The 23,581-nt window shown below is 42.3% G+C and overlaps 3 protein-coding genes across 9 annotated transcripts in view; 1 reads left to right on the forward strand and 2 right to left on the reverse strand.

Moving 5' to 3' along the window:
* LOC127517616 (cytosolic sulfotransferase 3) overlaps positions 1–7,748 on the forward strand; it is a 139,124-nt gene extending 131,376 nt beyond the window's left edge. For 2 of the 3 annotated variants that reach the window (XM_051903512.1, XM_051903513.1), the window contains exons 4-8: positions 4,960–5,060; positions 6,198–6,324; positions 6,534–6,631; positions 6,720–6,894; positions 6,979–7,434. In XM_051903512.1, the coding sequence (XP_051759472.1) occupies positions 4,960–5,060; positions 6,198–6,324; positions 6,534–6,631; positions 6,720–6,894; positions 6,979–7,091 (614 nt within the window). In that variant the 3' untranslated portion in view covers positions 7,092–7,434. Of the gene's footprint in view, positions 1–4,959; positions 5,061–6,197; positions 6,325–6,533; positions 6,632–6,719; positions 6,895–6,978 lie in introns of all 3 variants that reach the window. The other variant, XM_051903515.1, reaches the window with a different exon arrangement.
* The window catches only part of LOC127517592 (proline-rich transmembrane protein 3), a 127,160-nt gene that overhangs the window by 68,793 nt on the left and 34,786 nt on the right, over positions 1–23,581 (reverse strand). For 3 of the 5 annotated variants that reach the window (XM_051903447.1, XM_051903449.1, XM_051903448.1), the window contains one exon: positions 7,940–12,903. The exons of the other annotated variants lie outside the window; for them this stretch is intronic. In XM_051903447.1, the coding sequence (XP_051759407.1) occupies positions 10,904–12,903 (2,000 nt within the window). In that variant the 3' untranslated portion in view covers positions 7,940–10,903. Of the gene's footprint in view, positions 1–7,939; positions 12,904–23,581 lie in introns of those variants that run through there. 5 annotated transcript variants of the gene reach the window in all.
* LOC127517607 (uncharacterized) overlaps positions 1–23,581 on the reverse strand; it is a 120,144-nt gene that overhangs the window by 30,738 nt on the left and 65,825 nt on the right. The window lies entirely within an intron of this gene.

Raw genomic sequence — 23,581 nt, forward strand, 5'->3', positions numbered from 1 at the left:
ATCAACATAGAATGAGTTCTCAATGACCTCTCGGACTGGATCTCCAGAATGGCTGTTGTCCATGATGTGTCTCTGCTTCCTTCAGTCTAGTGATCTTGGCCTGGTAGGTGGACGCCTGATCTGGGTTCTTAAGCAGTCTCCTCTTGACACTCCTAAGCTGAGGGAGAACGGCTTCTTTGGGCATGGTCAGCCGTGGCATGCTCTGCATACGAAGGAGTGGCGTGGCATACCTCATCGTCCCTTCTACTTTCACTGCGCAGTCTTCTCTTGCAGGAGTCTGACAGCTTCTTGGTCTAGCTTAGATCTCATCACTATCTTGTCGCTGCAGTGTGGAATCACATCTATCTGCCATGATCTCTCAACGTGAGCGAACAGGTCTGCGTTGGGGAGGATAGATGTGAAGAAACACTGGCGAGCCTAGATCCTATGTTTAATTACATGCGTCGGGCCTTGAAGACTCCACCCCATGCAGATCTTGACTGCTGCGGGTCCAAATGGTGGGTCTAACTGGACGGGTTCAACAGGCGTGATGAGGTGTGGGCAATCTGACCCGATCAGCAACATAGGTTGCACTTTATCCATCTGCTGCAACGGGAGGCCAGAAAAGTGTCTGTATCTCTTCTTTAAAGAAGCCACCGGGTAAGTGCATTCAGCAAGGCCTAGTCTCTCAGCTGTAAATGCATGTTTGATGAGGTACTTCTTGTGGGGATGAGATACTGATGATACTGTGAAGGAGACGGCCTCCCCATGAAGCACCTGCTGATCCTGCCTTACTGTTCTCAGTATCAGGTCTCCTGGTTGTCCTCTGAGGTTCAGCTGTAGTGCGGCTGCATGGAGGAGAATAGTCCTCTCAGACCCGTCATCGATCACTGCATACGTCTCTAACGATGCATCTCCATTCGCGATGATCACCTTACTCACTTTTAGCAAAACTCTACGACTACTGGCAGAACAATCAACATACAGGATGTACTGGCAATCACAGCTCTCTCGTTCAGATCATGCAATACGAAGAGTTGTTTCCTATTGCAGGTCTTGCACAGGGCTTTCAGAGTACATTGGGAGGCATGATGATTGTGGGCGCATCTCCAGCACCGGTTATTCTTATAAATCTGGGCCTCTTTCTGTTCCTTAGTCAGCTCTTTAAAGTTGAGACATCCATTGAGGAAGTAACTGGCATTGTCACAATAAGGGCAGTAGGTGTGTAACTTCTCTCTGTACCTGGCGGAGCTGGGCCTGGGCTCTGGAGCGGACACTCGACATTTACTGTCTGCAGCAGGCTTCCCCGCACCCAGCAGGATGCTCGTGGATCTCCATGGAGGCTTGGGGTCGTGACGACCTTCTCTCTTCTTAGTAGGTAATGGTGGAACATATACGTAATTGGCTTAGCGGTGTCATCTTGGACCTGGAGCTCGTACTCTAACCAATCCGCAAAGTCGAAAAGGGGACTGTGATCCTGCGCAGGTGGACTTTTACCTCTAAAAGCTGATTTGGAGCTTGTGGAGAAGCTTGCCTTGGAGTCTGGATATGTGTGAATCGCATTCTAATTCAGCTGCTCCCTCTGATCCCAACTGCTCCAACATTCTCACTAATGAGCGTCCACGAAGGGTGAAGAACTTGAATGCCTTAACATCACCATGCTTGAGTTTGGGACCTTCCAGCACTTCAGTGATATTCTGTAGAACAAGCTTGTGGGGTTGACCATACATCTTCACAAGAGCTCGCATAGTGTCTGTATAGGGTCACACAGAATTACAGTAGGAGTCTGCTACCAGTCGGGCCTCTTCTTACACTAGATGATCAGACAGGATCTGATACTTCAAGCGCTCGCTCGCGTCTGCTGGCAGAAGGTTCTCTAGCACCATCCGTAATCTCGAAAACTCTAGGCACCATTTCTGGACGTGGGGGCAGGCAGAACTCTCTCTCGCTCGGGCAATGACTGCTTCTGGGACTAGGTGTCTCATCGCTGTACTGTACAGCTGCTACAGACTGGGCTGAGTATGTGTAGGATCTCTGAGGAGGGCACGGTGTCTCTCGTCAGCATACAGGTGCTCTGACCTGGGTGAAAGCGTGAAGTCTCCCATCTGCTTCATCAGCTGCTCATACTGGACGGATCGGTCTGACGGAAACTCATCAGCATACACTGCAGAAACTCTCTGGCTATGGACGGTCGTTGCACATGAGTGCGAGGGGCCGGAACTGGCGTCACTTATCGAGGAGGAGTCTCTCTACTTGTAGCTATCTGCTGGATCTCTTGCTTCAAAGTAACATTCTCTGCCTTGAGCCCTTGTAATGTGGACAGGATCTCTGGTAGGATGTGGCTGTGAAGCTCATCACTGTCTCTCTTCATCTCACTCCACATAGACTTAATATCAGACAACTGCTGGACTTGGCTGCGGAGCTCATCATACTCTGGCGACACATCTCCAGATGGTTCTAGCCATACATCTCAGAGTACTAGATCATTTGCATATGGGGACTGACTCTCTGGAGAAGATGATCGTGACACGATCTCTGATGTGAGCAGGACTGGGGGTAATGCTCTCTTTACACAGCCTGAATCAGGAACTTGATAATCTGCTAGGTGTGCAGGCGGCCTTGTCTGACCTCTAGGTCAGACGACAGGTGGATCTAGTTCAGGATGGGATGCCATCTCTCTGCTGCAGTTCGCCAATCCGGCTCAAAGGACCCATTGAAACGGAATGGGGTTCGTTGATGTATATTAATATTAACTTGGATGGGTGCAAAACACAGCAGGCAGTCGGTCAGAACTGATTGAGATGGGTTTTAATGTGTGGTTCTGTAACAATTGAACAAAATCAATTTTTGTTCAATCAACAATAAGTCACCAGGTAACTTTACATGCACACACTCTGTAACCCAATATTAACATGCATTCTGTGATGATAGAGCACTGATGATTGAGCTAGAATGCAGCCCCCGATCTCGTCATGCTCTCGCGTGTGGAGATCCAGGGGGCGCGGTTGGGTCCAGATCTAACTCTTCCCACTTTACATATCCCTAAACAAATTTAGCTAGTTTAACGACGGGAAAAATGGTCGGCGTGGTCTAAGAAGGTTGTCCCTATTCTCTTAATGAGTAATGAGTGTGTTTTGGGAGTAACGTGCAATAAACCAATCAGTCTCATCTCCCATTCCCTTTAAAAGCCAGTTGCACTCACACCATGGTAGATTTGCTATTTACATGGCAGAATTTACAAGCGGAAAAACTGAATGCTTCTCTAGCAAGGAAACGGATCTGCTCCTGCGTGAGGTTAAAGCATGTGAGCAGGCCATCTACAGGACAAGCCAGTTTCCACCAAAGCATTTTTATCTTTATGCACACAATAATAATCTTTTAAATTGTAATCCTTTCATTTTTTACATTTTTTTGCATGTTTGTGTGCTGTTGTGTAATAAGCAGAGTGTATGCGTGTTGTGCACCCGCCTAAAGGTGCATATTATTAACGCACTCTTTAAATATAAAAAAAATAATAATTTTGCTTTATTGACTATAGACCAGGTTTCAGTTGATCAATGGCACAGTCTATTTCAGTTGCCTCAAAATAGCAACGTGCCAACAATGTGCCTGAACACGTTTTCAGACCAGCATGCCCATGGGTGCACAAATGGGCGCAAATGCATTTGCTATTTAAACAACGTGGCACGGGACATAAAATGATAACTGCGTCGGGCTGAAACTAGCAAAAAACACTTGTGTCACACCTGGTGCCGCATTGCGCCGGGTGTATGATAGGGCCCTGTCTCTTTAAGAAATTTAAATAGTGCCTTCCTGGTAATTCTTATCCCCACTCTCTCTCCTTCTGTTCCCAATATCCCCATCAGACTCCTCATCAGGGACATCAAGACAACCTGGCCTTTTGTACATCTTATTAGGGGTGTTTTCCGGCTTATTGATTATATATTATATATATTGACTTTCTATTTATAATTGATTTTGAGAAGCTGCAAAGAGAAATGCTGTGTGTGTGTGGTCCAAATATTCTCTATGTTGTGGGGACCAAATTTCCACAAGGATAGTAAAACTTGATTTTTTTTAACGTTGTCGGGACAAAAAAAATTGTTTTCCATAAGAAAAACAGCTTATAAATCAAACAAAATGTTTTTTTGTTTGTTTGTTTTTTTATGAAAATGTAAAAACTGAAGGTTTTCTCTGTAAGGGTTATGTTTAGGTGTATGGTTGGGGGATAGAATATTGTATAGAATGTTTGTACAGTATAAAAATCATTATGTCTATGGAATGTCCCCATAATACATGAAAACCCAACGTGTGTGTGTGTGTGTGTGTGTGTGTGTGTATTGGTGCTCTTATTCCAAACTTTTAAAATCACACAGAACACAATGAAGTAGCTGAAAGAATGTGCTACTTGTGTTAAAGATATTTAACTAAACATATTTACATTTTTCTTAACCCCTTCTGACCTGATTTTTTGAAATGTCCCACTGAATGTGTAAAATTCTGTGTACACAACAATATTCAGAATATCTCTTTTCCTGTTTCTTGCGTACATTGCGTTCTTATTTTAAGAGGTGTTTAGGGAACTAGGTGACAACAGCACCTTGAAAACACACATAACTAGAAACTGGTGAGCTGCAATATTTGAAAATGGAAGTAATAATTCTCACAAAGCTCAGTGCAAGTCCATTGGCTCAAAATTTTTAAGTGTGAATGGGCATGATGCTTATATGCATAATGTAATCTGGATTGTGATTCATTATACCCAGCATAGTTTTGTTCTGTGAGGTCCATTAACGTTATAAACAAATTAGAGTGTTTTTATTAAATTGTAGGAGCCAGTACTCTTAAGTGACATTAAATATGTTAACATTACCTGTATGAATGCTTCAAATATTGTTTATTTACTGTATATCTTTGTTTAACCACAATGACAACTAGGACACTTTTAATTTGGAACCACATTTTATTTTTCATTTTCAGGGACAGAGCTGGCTGATAATCTGCCCACTTCTCCTCGCCTCATCAAAACTCATTTGCCTGTTCAGCTTGTGCCCAAGTCCTTCTGGGAGCAGAACTCAAGGGTAAAGTATATGGGCTCTTTTCTCTCTGTAAATTGATGTAGGTGGCAATATGTAATGAATTTATCATAGTATAATTTGAATCTCATACTAACAAACTTAAGTGCACAGCTAAGGAACATGATTTAAATGAAGGAATATTCATAGAACGATGACAAATGAATAAAAAACACAGATCTGGTGGCTCTGTGCATTTTGCTGGTATGGTGTGGATCCACTGGTTCCCTTCACATCAATGCAGCATTGTTGAGTAATCACCTTAATCCTATGTTGGAACGTCTTTATCCTGATGTAAGTAGTCTCTTCTGGTATGACAATGAGGTAACACGAGATAACAAGAGGGCTCACTGACAATGAAAAAAATATGAATCATATGCTATGGCATATGATCTCAACCAGTCCCCAGATCTCAATCCAGTTGAACACCTATGGGAAATTTTAAACCGATGTGTTAGGACAGCACCATCACCATAATCAAAACATCAAATGAGGAAACATCCTTTGGAAAAATGGTGTTACATCCCTCCAATTGAGTTCCAGAGACTTCTTGGCAGAATCGGTGCCAAGGTGAAGCTGTTTTGGCAGCCTGTGGTGGGCCAAACACCGATGTGTTAGATCACATAGTTTACCCAAACATTTTGTCTTCATATCAACTTATGTTGTACCAAACCTGTATGAGTTTCTTTCTTCTGTTGAACACAAAAGAAGATATTTTAAAGAATGTTGGTAACCAGACAGTCGATGGCACCCATTGACATCCATAGTATTTTTTTTTTCCTACTATGGAAGTCAATGGGTGCCGTCAACTGTCTGGTTACTAACATTCTTTAAAATATCTTCTTTTGTGCATCTTCTTTAATGACAAAATTTTCATTTTTGGGTGAAAAATGAAATCTCAATCTTCTCTAATATGAGTGACCTAGGTTGATATGTTGCAGTGTGTTTTGAACGCATTTTGTCAAGTGAAGTGAACTTTAACAGATAGGCTACTGTGTGCTAGGGAGCAATGAACCCTGCATGGGAACCCTATGGATTGAAACACAGCTTAATTCCCTCTATTTAACACAGCATTAGTTGTGTAATTAAGTGAATGTAATACAAATCTTCTTTCTTATCATAATTTTTGTCCACTTGTTCCAGATTGTGTATGTAGCGCGGAATGCCAAAGACAATGCTGTTTCCTATTTTCATTTTGATCGAATGAATATGGGAGAACCTGAACCAGGAGACTGGAACACCTTCTTACAGAAATTTTTGGAAGGAAAGAGTAAGTAAAATATTGTGTACAATAATGAAATTAAATCATATCAGTCAATTGCAATGGGTATAACTAAAGAACCATTTTAATGTCAGGAAATTATATTAAATTATTATATTAAAATGTTTTTATAAATCATTTGGGGAGTAAAAAGGTCAAATGTCTCTACATGAATCAAGAAATTTACAACTGAGGAATTGTTTTAATATTCCCCTTAGATGTGTTTGGTCCTTGGTTCGACCACGTCAGTGGATGGTGGGAGAAAAAACAGACATATTCTAACTTACTGTACTTGTTCTATGAAGATTTGGTGGAAGTAAGTTCAGTTCATAATGTGACAATTTTATGATGCATACTGTAAAATCAATATGAAAGTTAAATGTGTTTTTCCACATCTTACTCAGGACACCGGACGTGAAGTGGAACGTTTGTGTTCCTTCTTGGGTTTGTCCACTTCAGTTGAAGAGAGGGAGAAAATAACAAAAGGGGTTCAGTTTGACGCCATGAAACAGAACAAGATGACCAATTATTCCACAGTCCCAATCATGGACTTCAAGATCTCACCCTTCATGCGGAAAGGTTAATAAACCAATTATCTAATTTAGACTTATGAATCCTGTCCTTTCATTTGCTTTTATCTTCTATTTGTTTGTGTTCCAAAAGGTAAAGTTGGAGACTGGAAAAATCACTTCACTGTGGCACAAAATGAACAGTTTGATGAGGTCTACAAACAGAAGATGAAGAATACCAATGTCAAGTTCCGCACTGTGATTTAATACTTGAGTTCTGGACCTTGCACCAGAATTATCACTAAATCGTCAGATTATTTTATATTATAAACATTTTTCCAATTATAAGATATGTTTCCCTATCTCAATGTAATGTGCAACAAAGACAACTATACTGTAAGAGCAACATTTATTAGCTGATTTCAGCAAAAAGTGGTAGTTTTTATACATTGTGAAAGAACACATTTATAAGAATTTATCATTTTTAGTTCTATTTTTCCCATTTAAATAACACTTTTACCAGTATGTTGTTAAAATGAATATATTGATCTTAAATTTACCAAGCACTAATGCAGTGCTTATTTAAATGATTAAAGTTTTGTGAAAGTCATGTGGGGAGTAAGATAACTCAGAGGGTAAACTGACCCTTCAATTAAAATGCTTCTATATATATATATATATATATATATATACATATATATATATATATATATATATATATATATATATGTGTGTGTGTGACCCTGGCCCACAAAACCAGTCACAAGTCGCACGGGTAGCCAACAATACACTGTATGGGTTGAAATTATCAATTTTTCTTTTATGCCAAAAATCATTAGGATATTAAGTAAAGATCATGTTCCATGAAGATATTTTGTAAATTTCCTACCATAAATATATCAAAAATGTATTTTTGTGAGTGGATATGCATTGCTAAAGACTTCATTTGGACAACTTTAAAGGCAATTTTCTCAATATTTTGATTGTTTTGCACCACACATCAATGGAAATCTTATTTATTCAGCTTTCAGGTGATGTATAAATCTCAATTTCAAAAAATTGACCCTTATGACTGGTTTTGTAGTCCAGGGTCACATATAGTACAGTACAGTATGTTGGTGATAACACTTTCTGTTTTATTCAAAAGCAAACTTGACCACAAAAATACATAGATACATAAATATAGATACGGGGGACTACCATAATCTGTCATAATTTGCTGGGACTGCACAGCCTTACTCCACCATCATAAATCATCTCTTTAAAATGCTGAAAGTGTGCCTGACAGTATACCATGTGTGGGGTTGTGCCTGGTTAAAATGCTCTTATTTGAGCATCATTTGATGAGTTACTGCTGTTATAATCAATAAAATTACAACAGGTGTCAGTTGTACCATGCAAACAGTTGAAAAGAAAGATAATAATTTAATTAAAATATATATATCACAGCATACAAGCACATACAGTGCCCTCCACAAATATTGGCACGCTTAGTAAATATGAGCAAAGGCGGCTGTGAAAATAAATCTGCATTGTTTATCCTTTTGATCTTTCATTCAAAAAATTCACAAAATTCTAATCTTTCATTGAAGTAAAACAAATGAAATTGGGGGGGAAACTCACATTATGAAATAAATGTTTTTCTCCAATACATATTGGCCACAATTATTGGCACCCCTAGAAATTCTTATGAGTAAAATATCTCTGAAGTACATTGCCATTCATATTTAATTTTTTTAGCACACCAGGGTGACTAGGAGCATGAAATTGTCCAGCACAAAGGCCAAATTCCCTTAATCATTCATCACAAGGAGAAAAACAAAAGAATATAGTTCTGATGTGCAGCAAAAGATGGTTGAGCTTCACAAAATAGAAAATGGCTATAAGAAAAAAAGCCAACGCATTGAAAATCCCCATTTCCACCATCAGGGCAATAATTAAGAAGTTCCAATCAACTAAAGATGCACAGTAAGGAGGAGAGTTTGAGTGGCCAAAGACTCTCCAAGGATCACAGCTGGAGAATTGCAGAAATCTGCTGAGTCGTGGGGTCAGAAAGCGTAAAAAAATAAATTACCAAACAGTTTCAAGAAGAATCCTCCTCGCTCATCCAAAAACAAACTCCAGCATATTCAGTTGTCAGACACGACTGGAACTTCAAAAGGGACCTGGTTCTATGGTCAGATGAAACTAAAAAAAGAGCTTTTTGCCAGCAAATCCACCAGATGGGTTTGGTGCAAACAGGGAAAAAAAAGTATCCCAATGCCCACTGTTAAATATGGTGCTGGATCTTTAATGCTGTGGGCCTATTTGTTTTGCTGGAGGTCCTGGACATCTTGTTCAGATACATGGCATCATGGATTCTATCAAATACTAACAGATAAAAATCAAAACCTGACCGCTTCTGCTAGAAACCTTATAATGGGCCGTGGTTGGATCTTCCATCAGGACAATGATCCAAAACAAACATCAAAATCAACACAAAAATGTGTCACTGAGCACAAAATGAAGCTTCTGCCATGGCCGTCCCAGTTCCCTGACCTGAACCCTATAAAAAATGAGTGGGGTGAACTGAAGAGAAGAAGCACCAACATGGAGCTGGGAATCTGAAGGATCTGGAGAGATTCTGTATGAAGGAATGGTCTTTGATCTCTTGTCAGGTGTTCTCCAAACTCATCAGGCATTATAGAAGAAGACTCAGAGCTGTTATCTTGGGGAAAGGATGTTGCAATGCAATAATTGGGTGCCAATAATTGTGGCCAACGTGAACTAGAGAATTTATTTATTTCATAATGAGCTTTTTCCCCCATTTCCAATTGTTTTACTTAAATGAAAGGTTAGAATTTTGTGAATTTTTTGAATGAAAGATCAAAAGGATAAACAATGCAGATTTATTTTCACAGCCGCCTTTGCTCATATTTACTAAGGGTGCCAATATTTGTGGAGGGCACTGTATAGTGCCTGGTTAAGATGTATTGTAACAAACTGTGTTGGTTTTACTATGACACTGAGAAATTTTAAAGAAGGAAAGCTATGCAAATGTTAATACGCATCTGTCTATGCATCTGTCATTAACTGACAACATTGTATTTTTTATAATCAGTTAATATTCTTGCAGTAGGAAAGACTGTCATTCACAGTAAATGCATTGCATGTAACCAGAATACACCATTATTTACAAACAAAAATATAGAATATACATAATCTGTTTTAGTTGTACTCACAGCTTTCTATCATTTATTGCTCAGACATTTGACCAAACTGCTGAATGCACCAACAAACAAAATTTTAGTCTGCTATTCGGTCAGTTGCCAAATCAGTTATATAAAAATGATTTTACTAAACATAACTCCAGTTGTGGGAATGCTTGGTATGTTTCTGGTATGCTGTATTGCAGGAATAAACTGGAAGTACAAAGCATGGGAAAGAAAGTCAACATGTTCTGGCACATACAGTATAAATTCTGTTCAAATGCAGTGCAAAGAAGAAAAAAGACACTATCCAGACACAGGTCTTCACAATGCTTGCTAAGGTAGAACTTAGGTTGGTCTATGGGACATGGCACTGCATCAGCATAAATATTAAAATACACTGCATAAGCACAGCCACAAAACTTAAATATTACAAGTAACGACAGGAGACTAGTAACTCTTTGTGAAGTACTGTACATGGAGTCACCCCACCAACAGAAATTACACAAATAACACATAACTAGAAGTTAATTTGCCTATAATAGTGGTCCTACCACTGAAAAAAAGACAATTTAGACAACTTTCCAGATCAAATAACAAACATTTTATACAAAAACATTAATAATGGTAAAAACAAAATACACACTTCTGGAATGCCTTGCCTCATAGACTTATGTTGTATGTGCACAGCAGTAAACAAAACTTTTGAAAAACAAAAAAAAAACAAAAAAAAACAGAAGTAAATATTTTCAGTGTTGATTGCACTTCTTTATTCTAGTATATACTTAGTACCATTATACTACAATTAGACTCAGTCCATCTGAGCAAGTCATAATTAAATGTGTAATCTCTGATTTTTGGAAAATGTGAATGCATTTTGCCACATCATGTTCAAAGGTCAATAATGTCGCTGCCAACACTGGCTGAGTCATCATTTCGTTTGACTTTCAAGTAACTATTCCCACCTCTACTATTTGATTGCGAACTTTCAAGGTCAGGGGTTAGAAACAGCCTTGTGTTTTCTGCGCTAGGCATGAGGGCATGGCTTGTGCTTGGGGAAGGGTGCAGTGAGACCGGGCAGGACAAAGAGGAAGGCACTGGTGCCTCAGAGACCCAACGGAAGCCCTGATGAGTGGGTGTAGGGGGAGCTGTGACCTGTCGGCTGGGCACAGCACTAGGAATGGAGCGATCCAGACCTGTGGAGGACTCTGTGAGCAACGTGTGTTCATCACTGCTCAATGACAGTGTGATTTGGGGTTCACTATTCCGTCGCATCCAAAGGTTTTGAGAGAGAGGAGGTGATAGTGGTCGCAGTGGCTGGAACAAACTTTCGCCCCTTAACAGATGCTCACGATGAAGTGCCTCATCAATACTGCGGCCAAGGTCAATTGGGGTTGGAGGGCGCAGGTCAAAATCACAGAGTGAGATGGCTGACTCCTTGTCCCTGTCCAGACTGCTAGTTGAAGAGCACTGAGGTGGATGTGCAAGTGGCTGCAGCCTTAGCAATGAACCTGCAGAGCCGCCTGCAAAGCTTTTCAGATTGCGCCCATGATTGGTGTCTTTGAGTGGGTCATGATTTCGTATGAGGCTCTTGCTAATGTCCACCCCTGATCGCTCTTGTCCTGCCCAGTTATTGGGCAACTCTCCCGCCACTGCACTATTGCTGGACCCTCCAATCCCATTACTTTCCAATTTCCTTTGTTGCCTTACCTTGAGGCTCTGCACAATCTTTGCCCAGCATGTATGTCTGCTGGTAGAGTCTGATGATTGAGAGGGTGAGGGCAAGCTTTCTGTGGCAGCTCCTTCCTGTCTTGGTGCTCCACATATGTGGCCTTCATTGGGTTTCCAGAAGACCCAGGAAGACACCAGAAGCAGGCAGAAAGCCCAGACAAGCTCCAACAGTTGTCCCCAGAACTGACAGAGCCACCATGCCCAACGAAAGAGTCTCCAGTCTCCTAGTAGTCCATATAGCCACATGCAGGCATAAATGTGCAACAGACAGCACAATGCCCCGAGAAGAGCGCACACTGCCAGTACCCATGCTAAAACACGCACTTTTTCTTCACCTATTCCCTTATTTCTTCCCCGAGCTGCATGTGTGTGAGAGAGGCGTGGCAGTGCCAAGAAAAGGTAGCCTAAACACAGTGTCAGGCCTGCAGTCAGTGTGAGGCTCTGTAGGACGATGGGAACAGCAGGCGAAAGTGCAGGGGAAAGCAAGTCTGCAGCAAGTAGGAGAGTGCATTGTAAAACAGCTAATACTCCTAACAGAGGGGGGTTCTGAAGTGTTGGTGGTAGCCAAGTTACTCCTGCCTTTTTTAGTACCAAAATCACTAATGCAGCCTGTGCCAAAATTAACAGTGGTAACGGCAGCGTGTACAAAGCTATTATTACAGGAGGTGGCAGAAGGAACCGTGTCCCATATGGATCGAGCAAAAAGTGGCCTGCTCTAACCACACCCACAACTAGCAAGAAGCTATTGGTGAGCATCAGTTCACCACAGTGAGGGCAGTTCAAGCTGGGAGCTAATGCTAAGCCAAGGACTGAGCCAACGGTAAGCAGAAGGAAGAGGGCAGCAGAACCAAATACATGCAGCTCCCATGCAAATGACAGTGTGCGTTTTAAGTCTGCCCACACTAAAAAGCTGCCATTTGTTGCACCATATTTGTCAGCATTGTTTTGATCTTTGGAAAAAACACAGGGGCCCACACCAGTACCACAGGGGTCCTTAGGTTGGGCATGGGTTGGAGAGGCAGAATTTGACTTCAAAGATGGAACTATTCCCTGTGTGACTGACTGGTCCGTCTCTATAACTCTTCTATCATTTTCAGAGAATACAAAATGGCCATGTCCAATCAGGTGAGGAGAGGTTGTCCTTAGAAAAGGTGATATACCTGTGGAAATCAAAAGAGATACAAGGAATATTATTGAGGTAACTGGCAAAGCACAATAAAAAACAATAGGAAAGCACATAACTACATACAACACATACAACAATATACAATCCTTTTCATACCATTTTCAATAAAACGATATACAATGTATAGTTATAAATCTAAATTCCTAAATTACTTTCTTACACAGATTTAAGCATAGTTTTGCAATTCATACATTTTTACAAACTGATCTCTAATTAACATACAGTGGTGGTCAGAATTATTGGCACCCTTGGTAAATATGATCAGAGATGACTATAAAAATAAATCTGCATTGTTTATCCTTTTGATCTTTAATTCATAAAATTAGCAAAAAACTAACCTTTCATTGAAGGAAAAGAATTGAAAGTGGGGGGAAAATCACATTATGAAATAAATGTTTTTCTCCAAAACACGTTGGCCACAATTATTGGCACCCTTTTATTCAATACTTTTTGCAACCTCCTTTTGCCAAGATAATAGCTCTGAGTCTTCACCTATAATGCCTATAAAGTTTGGAGAACACCTGACAAGAGATCAGAGACCATTCCTTCATGCAGAATCTCTACAGATCCTTCTGATTCCCAGCTCCATGTTGGTGCTTCTTCTCTTCAGTTCACCCCACTAATTTTCTTTAGGGTTCAGGTCAGGGGATTGAGACAGCCATGGCAGAAGCTTCATTTTGTGCTCAGTGACACATTTTTGTGTTGGTTTTGGATTATTGTCCTGATGGAAGATCCAACCACGGCCCATTATAAGATTTCTAGCAGAAGCGGTCAGCTTTTGTTTTTTTATCTGTTGGTATTTGATAGAATCCATGATACTATGTACAACCCCAATTCCGGAAAAGTTGGGACGTTTTTTAAATTTGAATAAAATGAAACTAAAAGACTTTCAAATCACGTGACCCAATATTTTATTCACAATAGAACATAGATAACATAACAAATGTTTAAACTGAGAAATTTTACAATGTTGTGTACAAAATGAGCTCATTTCAAATTTGATGCCTGCTACAGGTCTCAAAATAGCTGGGACGGGGCATGTTTACCATGGTGTAGCATCTCCTCTTCTTTTCAAAACAGTGTGAAGACATCTGGGCATCGAGGTTATGAGTTTCTGAAGTTTTGGTGTTGGAATTTGTTCCCATTCTTGCCTGATATAGGTTTCCAGCTGCTGAAAAGGTCGTGGTCGTCTCTGGACTGCAGGCAGGCCAATTCAGCACCCGGACTCTTCTACAACGAAGCCATGCTGTTGTAATAGCTGCAGTATGTGGTTTTGCATTGACCTGCTGAAATATACAAGGCCTTCCCTGAAATAGATGTCATCTGGAAACCTTTATATACCTTTTAGCATTCATAGTGCCTTCTAAAACATGAAAGCTGCCCATACCGTATGCACTTATGCACCCCCATACCATCAGAGATGCTGGCTTTTGAACTGAACGCTGATAACACGCCGGAAGGTCTCCCTCCTCTTTAGCCCGGAGGACGCGGCGTCCGTGATTTCCAACAAGGATGTCAAATTTGGACTCGTCTGACCATAGAACACTTTTCCACTTTGAAACAGTCCATTTTAAATGAGCCTTGCCCACAGGACACAACGGCGCTTCTGGACCATGTTCACATATGGCTTCCTTTAGTTTTAGTTTTCATCTGCAGATGGCACGGCGGGTTGTGTTTACCAACAGTGGTTTCTGGAAGTATTCCTGGGCCCATTTAGTAATGTCATTGACACAATCATGCCAATGAGTGATGCAGTGTCATCTGAGGGCCCGAAGACCACGAGCATCCAATAAAGGTCTTCGGCCTTGTCCCTTACACACAGAGATTTCTCCAGTTTCTCTGAATCTTTTGATGATGTTATGCATTGTAGATGATTAGATTTGCAAAGCCTTTGCAATTTGACGTTGAGGAACATTGTTTTCCACGGTCTTTTTACGCACTCTTTCACAGATTGGTGAGCCTATGCCCATCTTTACTTCTGAGAGACTCTGCCTCTCTAAGACATCCCTTTTATAGCTAATCATGTTACAGACCTGATATCAATTAACTTGCTTAGTTGCTAGATGTTCTCCCAGCTGAATCTTATCAAAATTTCTTGCTTTTTCTGCCATTTGTTGCCCCCGTGCCAACTTTTTTGAGACCTGTAGCAGTCATTAAATTTGAAATGAGCTCATTTAGTGGATAAAAGTGTAAAATTTCTCAGTTTAAACATTTGTTATGTTATCTTTGTTCTATTGTGAATAAAATATTGGCTCATGTGATTTGAAAGTCTTTTAGTTTTCATTTTATTCAAATTTAAGTCAAGTCAAGTCCGTCAAAACCGTGGGCATGGGGTACTTTTTATCCATGTGTGCACCAAACCCATCTGGTGGGTTTGCTGCCAAAAAGCTCTTTTTTTAGTTTCCTCTGACCATAGAAGCCGGTCCCGTTTGAAGTTCCAGTCATGTCTGACAACTGAATATGCTGGAGATTGTTTCTAGATGAGAACAGAGGATTTTTCCTAAAACCCTCCCGAACAAATTGTGGGGATGTAGGTGCTGTTTGATATTTTTTTTAGGCTTTCTGAGAGTCAAGATTCAACTAATCTCTGCAATTCTCCGGCTGTGATCCTTGGAGAGTCTTTGGCCACTCAAACTTTCCTCCTCACCGCGCATTAGGACGATTTAGACACACGTCCTCTTCCAGGCAGATTTGTAACATCTTTACTTGATTGGAACTTCTTAATTATTGCCCTGATCCCTGAAATGGGGATTTTCAATGCTTTAGCTATTTTCTTACAGCCACTTTCTATTTTGTGAAGCTCAACAATCTTTTGCTGCACATCAGAACTATATTCTTTGGTTTTACTCATTGTGATGAATGATTAAGGAAATTTGGCTTTTGTGTTTCCTCATGTTTTTACTCCTGTTGAACAGGAAGTCATGGCTGGACAATTTCATGTTCATGATCACCCTGGTGTGCTAAAAAAAAAAAAATGTAAATATGAATGGGAATATACTTCAGAGATATTTACTCATAAAAAATTCTAGGGGTGCCAATAATTGTGGCCAACATGTTTTGGAGAAAAACATTTATTTCATAATGTGATTTTCCCCCACTTTCAATTCTTTTCCTTCAATGAAAGGTTAGATTTTTGCTAATTTTATTAATTAAAGATCAAAAGGATAAACAATGCGGATTTATTTTTATAGTCATCTTTGATCATATTTACCAAGGGTGCCAATAATTCTGACCACCACTGTATATTGGAAAATAGAATGCTCATAAACATAAGGTTGGAATACACTAAAGAACAATATGAATAGGTTCAAACACTTCTAATCACCATTATTTACCATGGATTCACTGTAGTAACACTAACTGGCCGGTCCACATTATACAGTGGTCCAATGGCCAGTCCGCCCCTAAATTGTACCATGGTTTTGTGGCAGAAATGTAGTATATTCAAATCAAATCTTATTATATTATTAATGTAGACATGTATTAAAAGAGTAATGGAATATAATTATAGTATTTTTTGTTATTAGGCTATAGCATTTGTGCATTTGTATTTATAGTAAAAAATTTATTTAGGCTATGTTTTTCATAACAAATACCATAGAAACCATATATTTACATTTTAACATGGTAGTGAGGTGCTATATACATGCGTGGTTTTACCTATGGTTATCATGATTTAAATGTATGATACTATGGATGACCAATGGTTAATTTTAATAAAAGTAGTTTAATAAAATCTTAACTCAAAACAAAATTTTACTCTATGAGGTTGTTTCAATTTTTAAAGATGTTACTGTTTTTGTTAATGAACATAAATATACATCTGCATCCCAACTCAAGCTACTGCTACTGTAACTCAACTCAAGCTGCTGTCAAATGTGCACTTCTAAGAGACAAAATACATTATATTATTAATATTGCAGCCTGCACTGCAAACTGTGCCTGTCACAAGTGAGGCTCCCGCACTTCCTCCCCCGCACCACCGGAGGGAGCCTTCACCGGAATACTGAGACTATCATTCAAACTACATTTCCCATAGGCCCTCATTCCTGGGACTGATTGCGCACACACCTGCATCACATCACACTCACACTATTTAAGCAGCACACACACACACACACACTGCGAAGTCTTGATTTGCCCCGGTGATCATTTCTAAGCGTTTTCTGTGGATTGTTTATACTGTTGCCGATTGGACTGTTTATCTCCTGTGATTCTCTGCTGCCTGCCTTGATCCTTGCCTGGTTACTGGACTGTGTTTGTTTGCTGCCTGCCCTGATCTCTGCCTGCTTCCTGATACCGTTTGTCTGCCGCCTGCCTCGACCATTGCCTGTCCCCGTTTACGTCTCTGCCTCTGCCCTTACCTGTGTATATACTATTCTTAATAAAAGCTGCAAATGGATCCCCATTCTGTTGACCCATCATTACAGAAGACTTCGCCAACTAGCGATCCAGCAGCTATCATGCAGCTCACCACTGAGCTATCTGCCCAGGCCAACCAGCTCGCGGTTCACCACCATCAGTTGAATCGACTAACTTCACTTACCGAGGAGCTGGTAAAGACTCTACAGGGCCTTCGGTTCAGGCCTCCCGAAGTCGCCACCTCGCCGCCCGCGGCTCCCGACACCCAGGCCTTCACTCCCGCTCCTGCGGTGAATCCGCGACTCGCCTTTCCAGAAAAGTTTGATGGCGACCCAGCTAAATGTAAGGGATTTCTGCTTCAATGCTCCCTCTTTGTTAACCAACAGCCTGCTCTGTATCCCTCCGATTCCAGTCGGATATCCTTCGTTTGCTCGCTGCTGTCTGGTAAAGCGCTGGATTGGGCCACGGCAGTGTGGGGAGAGGAGGGCTCCGCGTTTCCCACATTCTCCGCATTTCTTCGAAAGTTCAAAGAGGTTTTCGAACATCCCGCGGGAGGTAAAAGCGCTGGTGATCAACTGCTGTCGCTGTGCCAGGGCAAAACCACCGCTGCTGAGTATGCTCTCACATTCCGAACTCTAGCAGCTCAAACAAACTGGGTCGACGATACATTGAAATTGCTGTTTCGCAAAGGTCTGTCCCTAGAACTACAAGCCGAACTAGCCTGCCGCGACGAGGGAAGAACGCTTAGCGAATTCATAGAACTGGCCATCCAAATTGACAATTTACTGCGCTCTCGACGTCCGATCCGAGGGGCCACTTCCCAAACCTTAACCAACCCCACTCCAGAACCCATGCAGCTCGGCTACACTCCGCTGCACCCAGAAGAAAGAGAAAGAAGAAGACAACTCCACCTGTGTCTGTACTGCGGCCAAGCCGGTCACATCAAAATCAATTGTCCCATCCGGCCAAGTCCCTCTAACCCGAAAGCGGTGAGTTTCCAGCAATCCACCAACTATTCAGCTAGCAGTTTCAAAATACCAGTTCATGTGACTGTTAACAACCAGCGCATCTCCACTCAGGCGCTCATTGACTCTGGGGCTGCAGGCAACTTTATGTCAAATACTTTCGTTCAAGAGCACAACATCACTCTAACTGCTTGTGACTCTCAATTGACAGTGGAGGCGCTAGATGGTCGGCCCATCGGAGAGGGGGAAAGTCGCTCACATTACTGCTGAGGTTGTTCTGCAAGTAGGAGTATTACATCATGAACCCATCAGATTTTACGTCATCCATTCACCCAACAACCCAGTCATCCTTGGTCTCCCGTGGCTCAGGATCCACAACCCACATATTTCCTGGAAGGAGGGACAGATTATTCAATGGGATCCATCCTGTCATGAACTTTGTCTGAAACAGGTCACCCCATTACCAGTTCAAACTGTATCAGTCCACACAGTTAACTCCGACGAGTCCCACATCCCTGTCGAGTATGCTGACCTGGCAATCGCTTTCAGTAAGAGCAAAGCCACAGAGCTACCCCCACATCGATCCAGTGACTGTGCCATTGATCTACTACCAGGTACCACGCCACCCAAGGGGAGAATATTCCCTTTATCCCAACCTGAATCTGCTGCTATGAGAAAATTCATTGAAGAGGAGCTAGCCAAAGGTTTCATCCGGCCCTCAACGTCACCAGCGGCATCAGGCTTCTTCTTTGTCAAGAAGAAGGACGGTAGCCTCAGACCCTGCATTGACTACCGCGGACTTAATGATATCACCGTTAAATTTCGTTACCCTTTGCCCCTGGTTCCAGCAGCTCTGGAGCAGTTACGGCAGGCTAAATACTTTACCAAGCTGGATCTTCGCTGTGCCTATAATCTGATACGCATCAGAGAGGGGGACGAATGGAAAACTGCCTTTTCCACCGCCACTGGCCACTACGAGACCCTTGTGATGCCGTTCGGGCTGGCCAACAGTCCCTCCGTGTTCCAGTCCTTCATCAACGATGTCTTCCGGGACATGCTCAACCGCTGGGTCGTAGTTTACATAGATGACATTCTCATCTATTCCAGCACGTTTGAGGAACACATCCAACACGTCCGGGCTGTGCTGCAACGCCTCATTCAACACCAACTCTACGCCAAGGCCGAGAAATGTGAGTTTCACCGCACATCCACGTCATTCTTGGGGTATGTTATCAGTCACGAGGGAGTGGCTATGGACGACAGCAAGGTGAGAGCAGTTCTCGAATGGCCACGACCACGAACACTGAAAGAACTGCAACGATTCCTGGGGTTCGCTAATTTCTACAGGCGGTTTATAAGGAACTTCAGTGGCATTGCAGCACCTCTAACCTCCATGACCAAACGACAATCCACCCGTCTCACCTGGTCCAATGAGGCGATACAAGCCTTCCAGGAATTAAAGGAACGTTTCACCACTGCTCCCATTCTCCGTCACCCAGACCCAGAGCTCCCCTTCATCGTAGAGGTTGACGCATCCAGCACAGGCATCGGGGCCGTACTCTCACAACGTCAAGGAAATCCAGCCAAAATGTTTCCATGTGCATTCTACTCGAGGAAGCTATCAGCAGCAGAACGAAACTATGATGTAGGCAACCGGGAGCTACTAGCCATGAAGGCAGCGTTGGAGGAGTGGCGGCACTGGCTGGAGGGAGCACAGCACCCATTCACCATACTCACCGACCACAAGAACCTTGAATATCTCCGTTCAGCCAAACGCTTAAACCCCAGACAAGCCAGGTGGGCCATGTTCTTCACCAGATTTCAGTTTACCGTGACATATCGACCAGGCTCAAGGAACCTCAAAGCCGACGCGCTGTCTCGCCAAATGGAGGAGGTAGAGAGAACAAAGAGCGAGGAAAGCATCATCCCCGACAAACTTCTGGTCGCTCCCGTACAATGGGACATCATGACAGAAATCACCGAACTCAACGCACAGACGGTACCACCCCCGGAATGCCCACCAGATCGCACGTTCGTACCAGAAGCCCTCCGCAACAAGTTACTGCATCAAGTGCATGCTCTTCCCAGTTCTGGTCACCCGGGTATCACTGCCACATTCCATCTGTTACAGAACCGGTTCTGGTGGGAAACCATGCTAGCGGAGACCACTCAATTCGTAAAGAACTGCTCAGCCTGTCAAACCTCTAAGCCATCCCGTCAAGTACCCTCCGGGTTGTTACAGCCACTGCCCATTCCTCAACGTCCCTGGTCCCACATAGCAATTGACTTCGTCACCGACCTCCCTGTGTCCCGTGGCCACACCACCATTCTTACGGTTGTGGACCGATTCTCCAAAGCCTGTCGACTCATTCCACTACCCAAACTACCATCTGCCTTCGAAACAGCAGAGACCCTCTGCAACTATGTATTCCGTTTCTACGGCTTGCCAGAGGACATTGTATCGGACAGAGGGCCACAGTTCATGTCCCGGGTCTGGGCAGCCTTCTTTGAACACTTGAATGTCAATGTCAGCCTCACATCAGGATACCACCCCGAATCCAATGGCCAAACAGAACGCATGAACCAAGAGCTCACCAGATTCCTACGCACAAAACTCTCTCCAGAAAACCTCCACCGGCGTGACTCCCTTCAAATGTGTACTTGGCTACCAGCCACCACTTTTCCCTTGGTCCGGCGTACCCACCAATCTACCATCCGTGACAGAGTGGCTGCAACGCAGTGAGGAAACCTGGGACCTCGCCCATCACCATCTGCAGCGCGCCGTGAGAAGGCAGGAGGTACAGGCTAATCGTCACCGGCGTCCCAGTCCAGAGTACACCGTGGGCCAATGGGTCTGGCTATCCACACGAGATCTCCGCCTCCGACTTCCATGCAGAAAGCTCAGTCCCAGGTTTGTAGGGCCTTTTCAAATTATTAAACAAATTACACCCGTGTCATTCCGATTAGACCTACCTGCTAACTACCGTGTTTCTCCCACTTTCCATGTGTCGTTGCTGAAACCCTCTGGTGGTCCGAGGGGGGAGTCGGAGGGAGCCGAGGCCCGCAACCCCCCACCCATGCTGATCGAAGGCGAGGAGGCTTACCAAGTTCGAGAACTACTCGATTCCAGGCGCCGGGGTGGGAGACTTCAGTACCTGGTCGACTGGGAGGGGTACGGCCCGGAGGAGCGATCCTGGGTCGATGTGGATGATATCCTGGACCCCTCACTCACAGAAGAGTTTCACAGGACGCATCCGGAGAGACCGGCCCCTCGACCACGTGGTAGACCCCGGCGTCGTCCGCCTCCTCGCGTCTGGAGCCGCTCGCAGGGGGGGGGCTCTGTCACAAGTGAGGCTCCCGCACTTCCTCCCCCGCACCACCGGAGGGAGCCTTCACCGGAATACTGAGACTATCATTCAAACTACATTTCCCATAGGCCCTCATTCCTGGGACTGATTGCGCACACACCTGCATCACATCACACTCACACTATTTAAGCAGCACACACACACACACACACTGCGAAGTCTTGATTTGCCCCGGTGATCATTTCTAAGCGTTTTCTGTGGATTGTTTATACTGTTGCTGATTGGACTGTTTATCTCCTGTGATTCTCTGCTGCCTGCCTTGATCCTTGCCTGGTTACTGGACTGTGTTTGTTTGCTGCCTGCCCTGATCTCTGCCTGCTTCCTGATACCGTTTGTCTGCCGCCTGCCTCGACCATTGCCTGTCCCCGTTTACGTCTCTGCCTCTGCCCTTACCTGTGTATATACTATTCTTAATAAAAGCTGCAAATGGATCCCCATTCTGTTGACCCATCATTACAGTGCCTAAGATATACAAAGTCAGGAAACACAAACTATCAAACTATCAAAAATTAAGAAATTAGTTTTTCTATTAAGACATTTCTTTTGTTAAAGAAAAAAGTCTGAAAAATAATTTTACTTAAGTTAATTCATGCATATTTTTATGTAGAAAAATATTTCATCCTTATAAATGTTTTGAATATTCTTCCTCAGATTTGAGAAATGTTCACCTGTTTGGCAAGTTTTTGTCATGTTCCAACAATAAAGAGCACTTTAAAACCACAAGTAACAGCATTAAGTCAAAACTGACCCTGTTTATTTTCTTAATGCGTGTTACTGGTCTTATTGTGAATAATTCATACAGGCATACTTTTTCCTAACATTTTCATAACATTCATAACAGGTCAAAAAAACCTTGTAATCTTTAATCAAAATGTCACAACTTACTCGTCCTGTGATATAACTAAATCGTCTCCTTTGTCCTGCCCTATATTTTTGTCTTGTTCAATAAGCCATTTCACGTGCTAGGTCACAATACTGTAGTGTCATGAGTGGATGCTGTAGGAATTGCACAACGGAGGGTATAAGGAATAATCCATGAAACTCAGGGGAAGTATAAACAATCATGCAAACTGAAACCAACAAAGGACTGAACAAAACAAGGGACTGAACCAACAAGGGACTGAACAAAACAGTGAGTTTAAATACAAGAAAAACATAATGACTGACAGGTGATAATTATATATAACCATTAGGGCTGTGAATCTTTGGGTAGACAGCGAATCGATTCACGATTCATAGGTGTTTGATTCGATTCTGCAATTTTATATGCATTCATAGGGTTATTGAAATGCTTCCTTCAATTTCTTAGGGTGCAAATTACTCAGCGACCTTCAGGGGGGTCAGAGAGTGGGGCAAAAAAAAAAAAAAAAAAAAAACCTTTTCTCCATTGCTAATTTTAGTTCATGTTAGTTCTTAATGATGCTACATAACTTTATTTTAATAGCCTATAAAAATTGGCATTTGTAGAAATTTACATAAGTCAAAATTTTAAAAGGCTTTAAAAGTATTGTTAGTTCATGTGAACTATAGTGTAGGAAAGTGTTAATGGCTACACAACCTTATTAAAGTTACTTATCCTTACATGGAGAGACTACCCTATCATGCACTTTCCCAACTAATCCTAAACTAAATTTTCTTCATGGAATAATAAGAAAAGCCCTCTTTGTTCTTTTTATACGGAACATTTTCCTTATGATGATTCTGAAAGAAAATGCGCTGGGTGTCTACAGTTATGAATGCAACTTTAATGCACATCTGACTGATAGATAAACCACGCGCTCTTATTTCAGTGTTGTTAAGGTTATAGTTATTTCAGCAGTTTCCTTCGTACATTCAGTTTAACGACATTAATTTAAATTTCATTTATCATTCATTGGAACTGTGCATACTTATTTTAGACACTTACATTATGTGTTTGCTTCATCCATGCAATAAATGTGCGCCCTTGAATAAGCAG

Source organism: Ctenopharyngodon idella, chromosome 8 (genome assembly GCF_019924925.1).
Source record: "Ctenopharyngodon idella isolate HZGC_01 chromosome 8, HZGC01, whole genome shotgun sequence".
Lineage (NCBI taxonomy): Eukaryota > Metazoa > Chordata > Actinopteri > Cypriniformes > Xenocyprididae > Ctenopharyngodon > Ctenopharyngodon idella.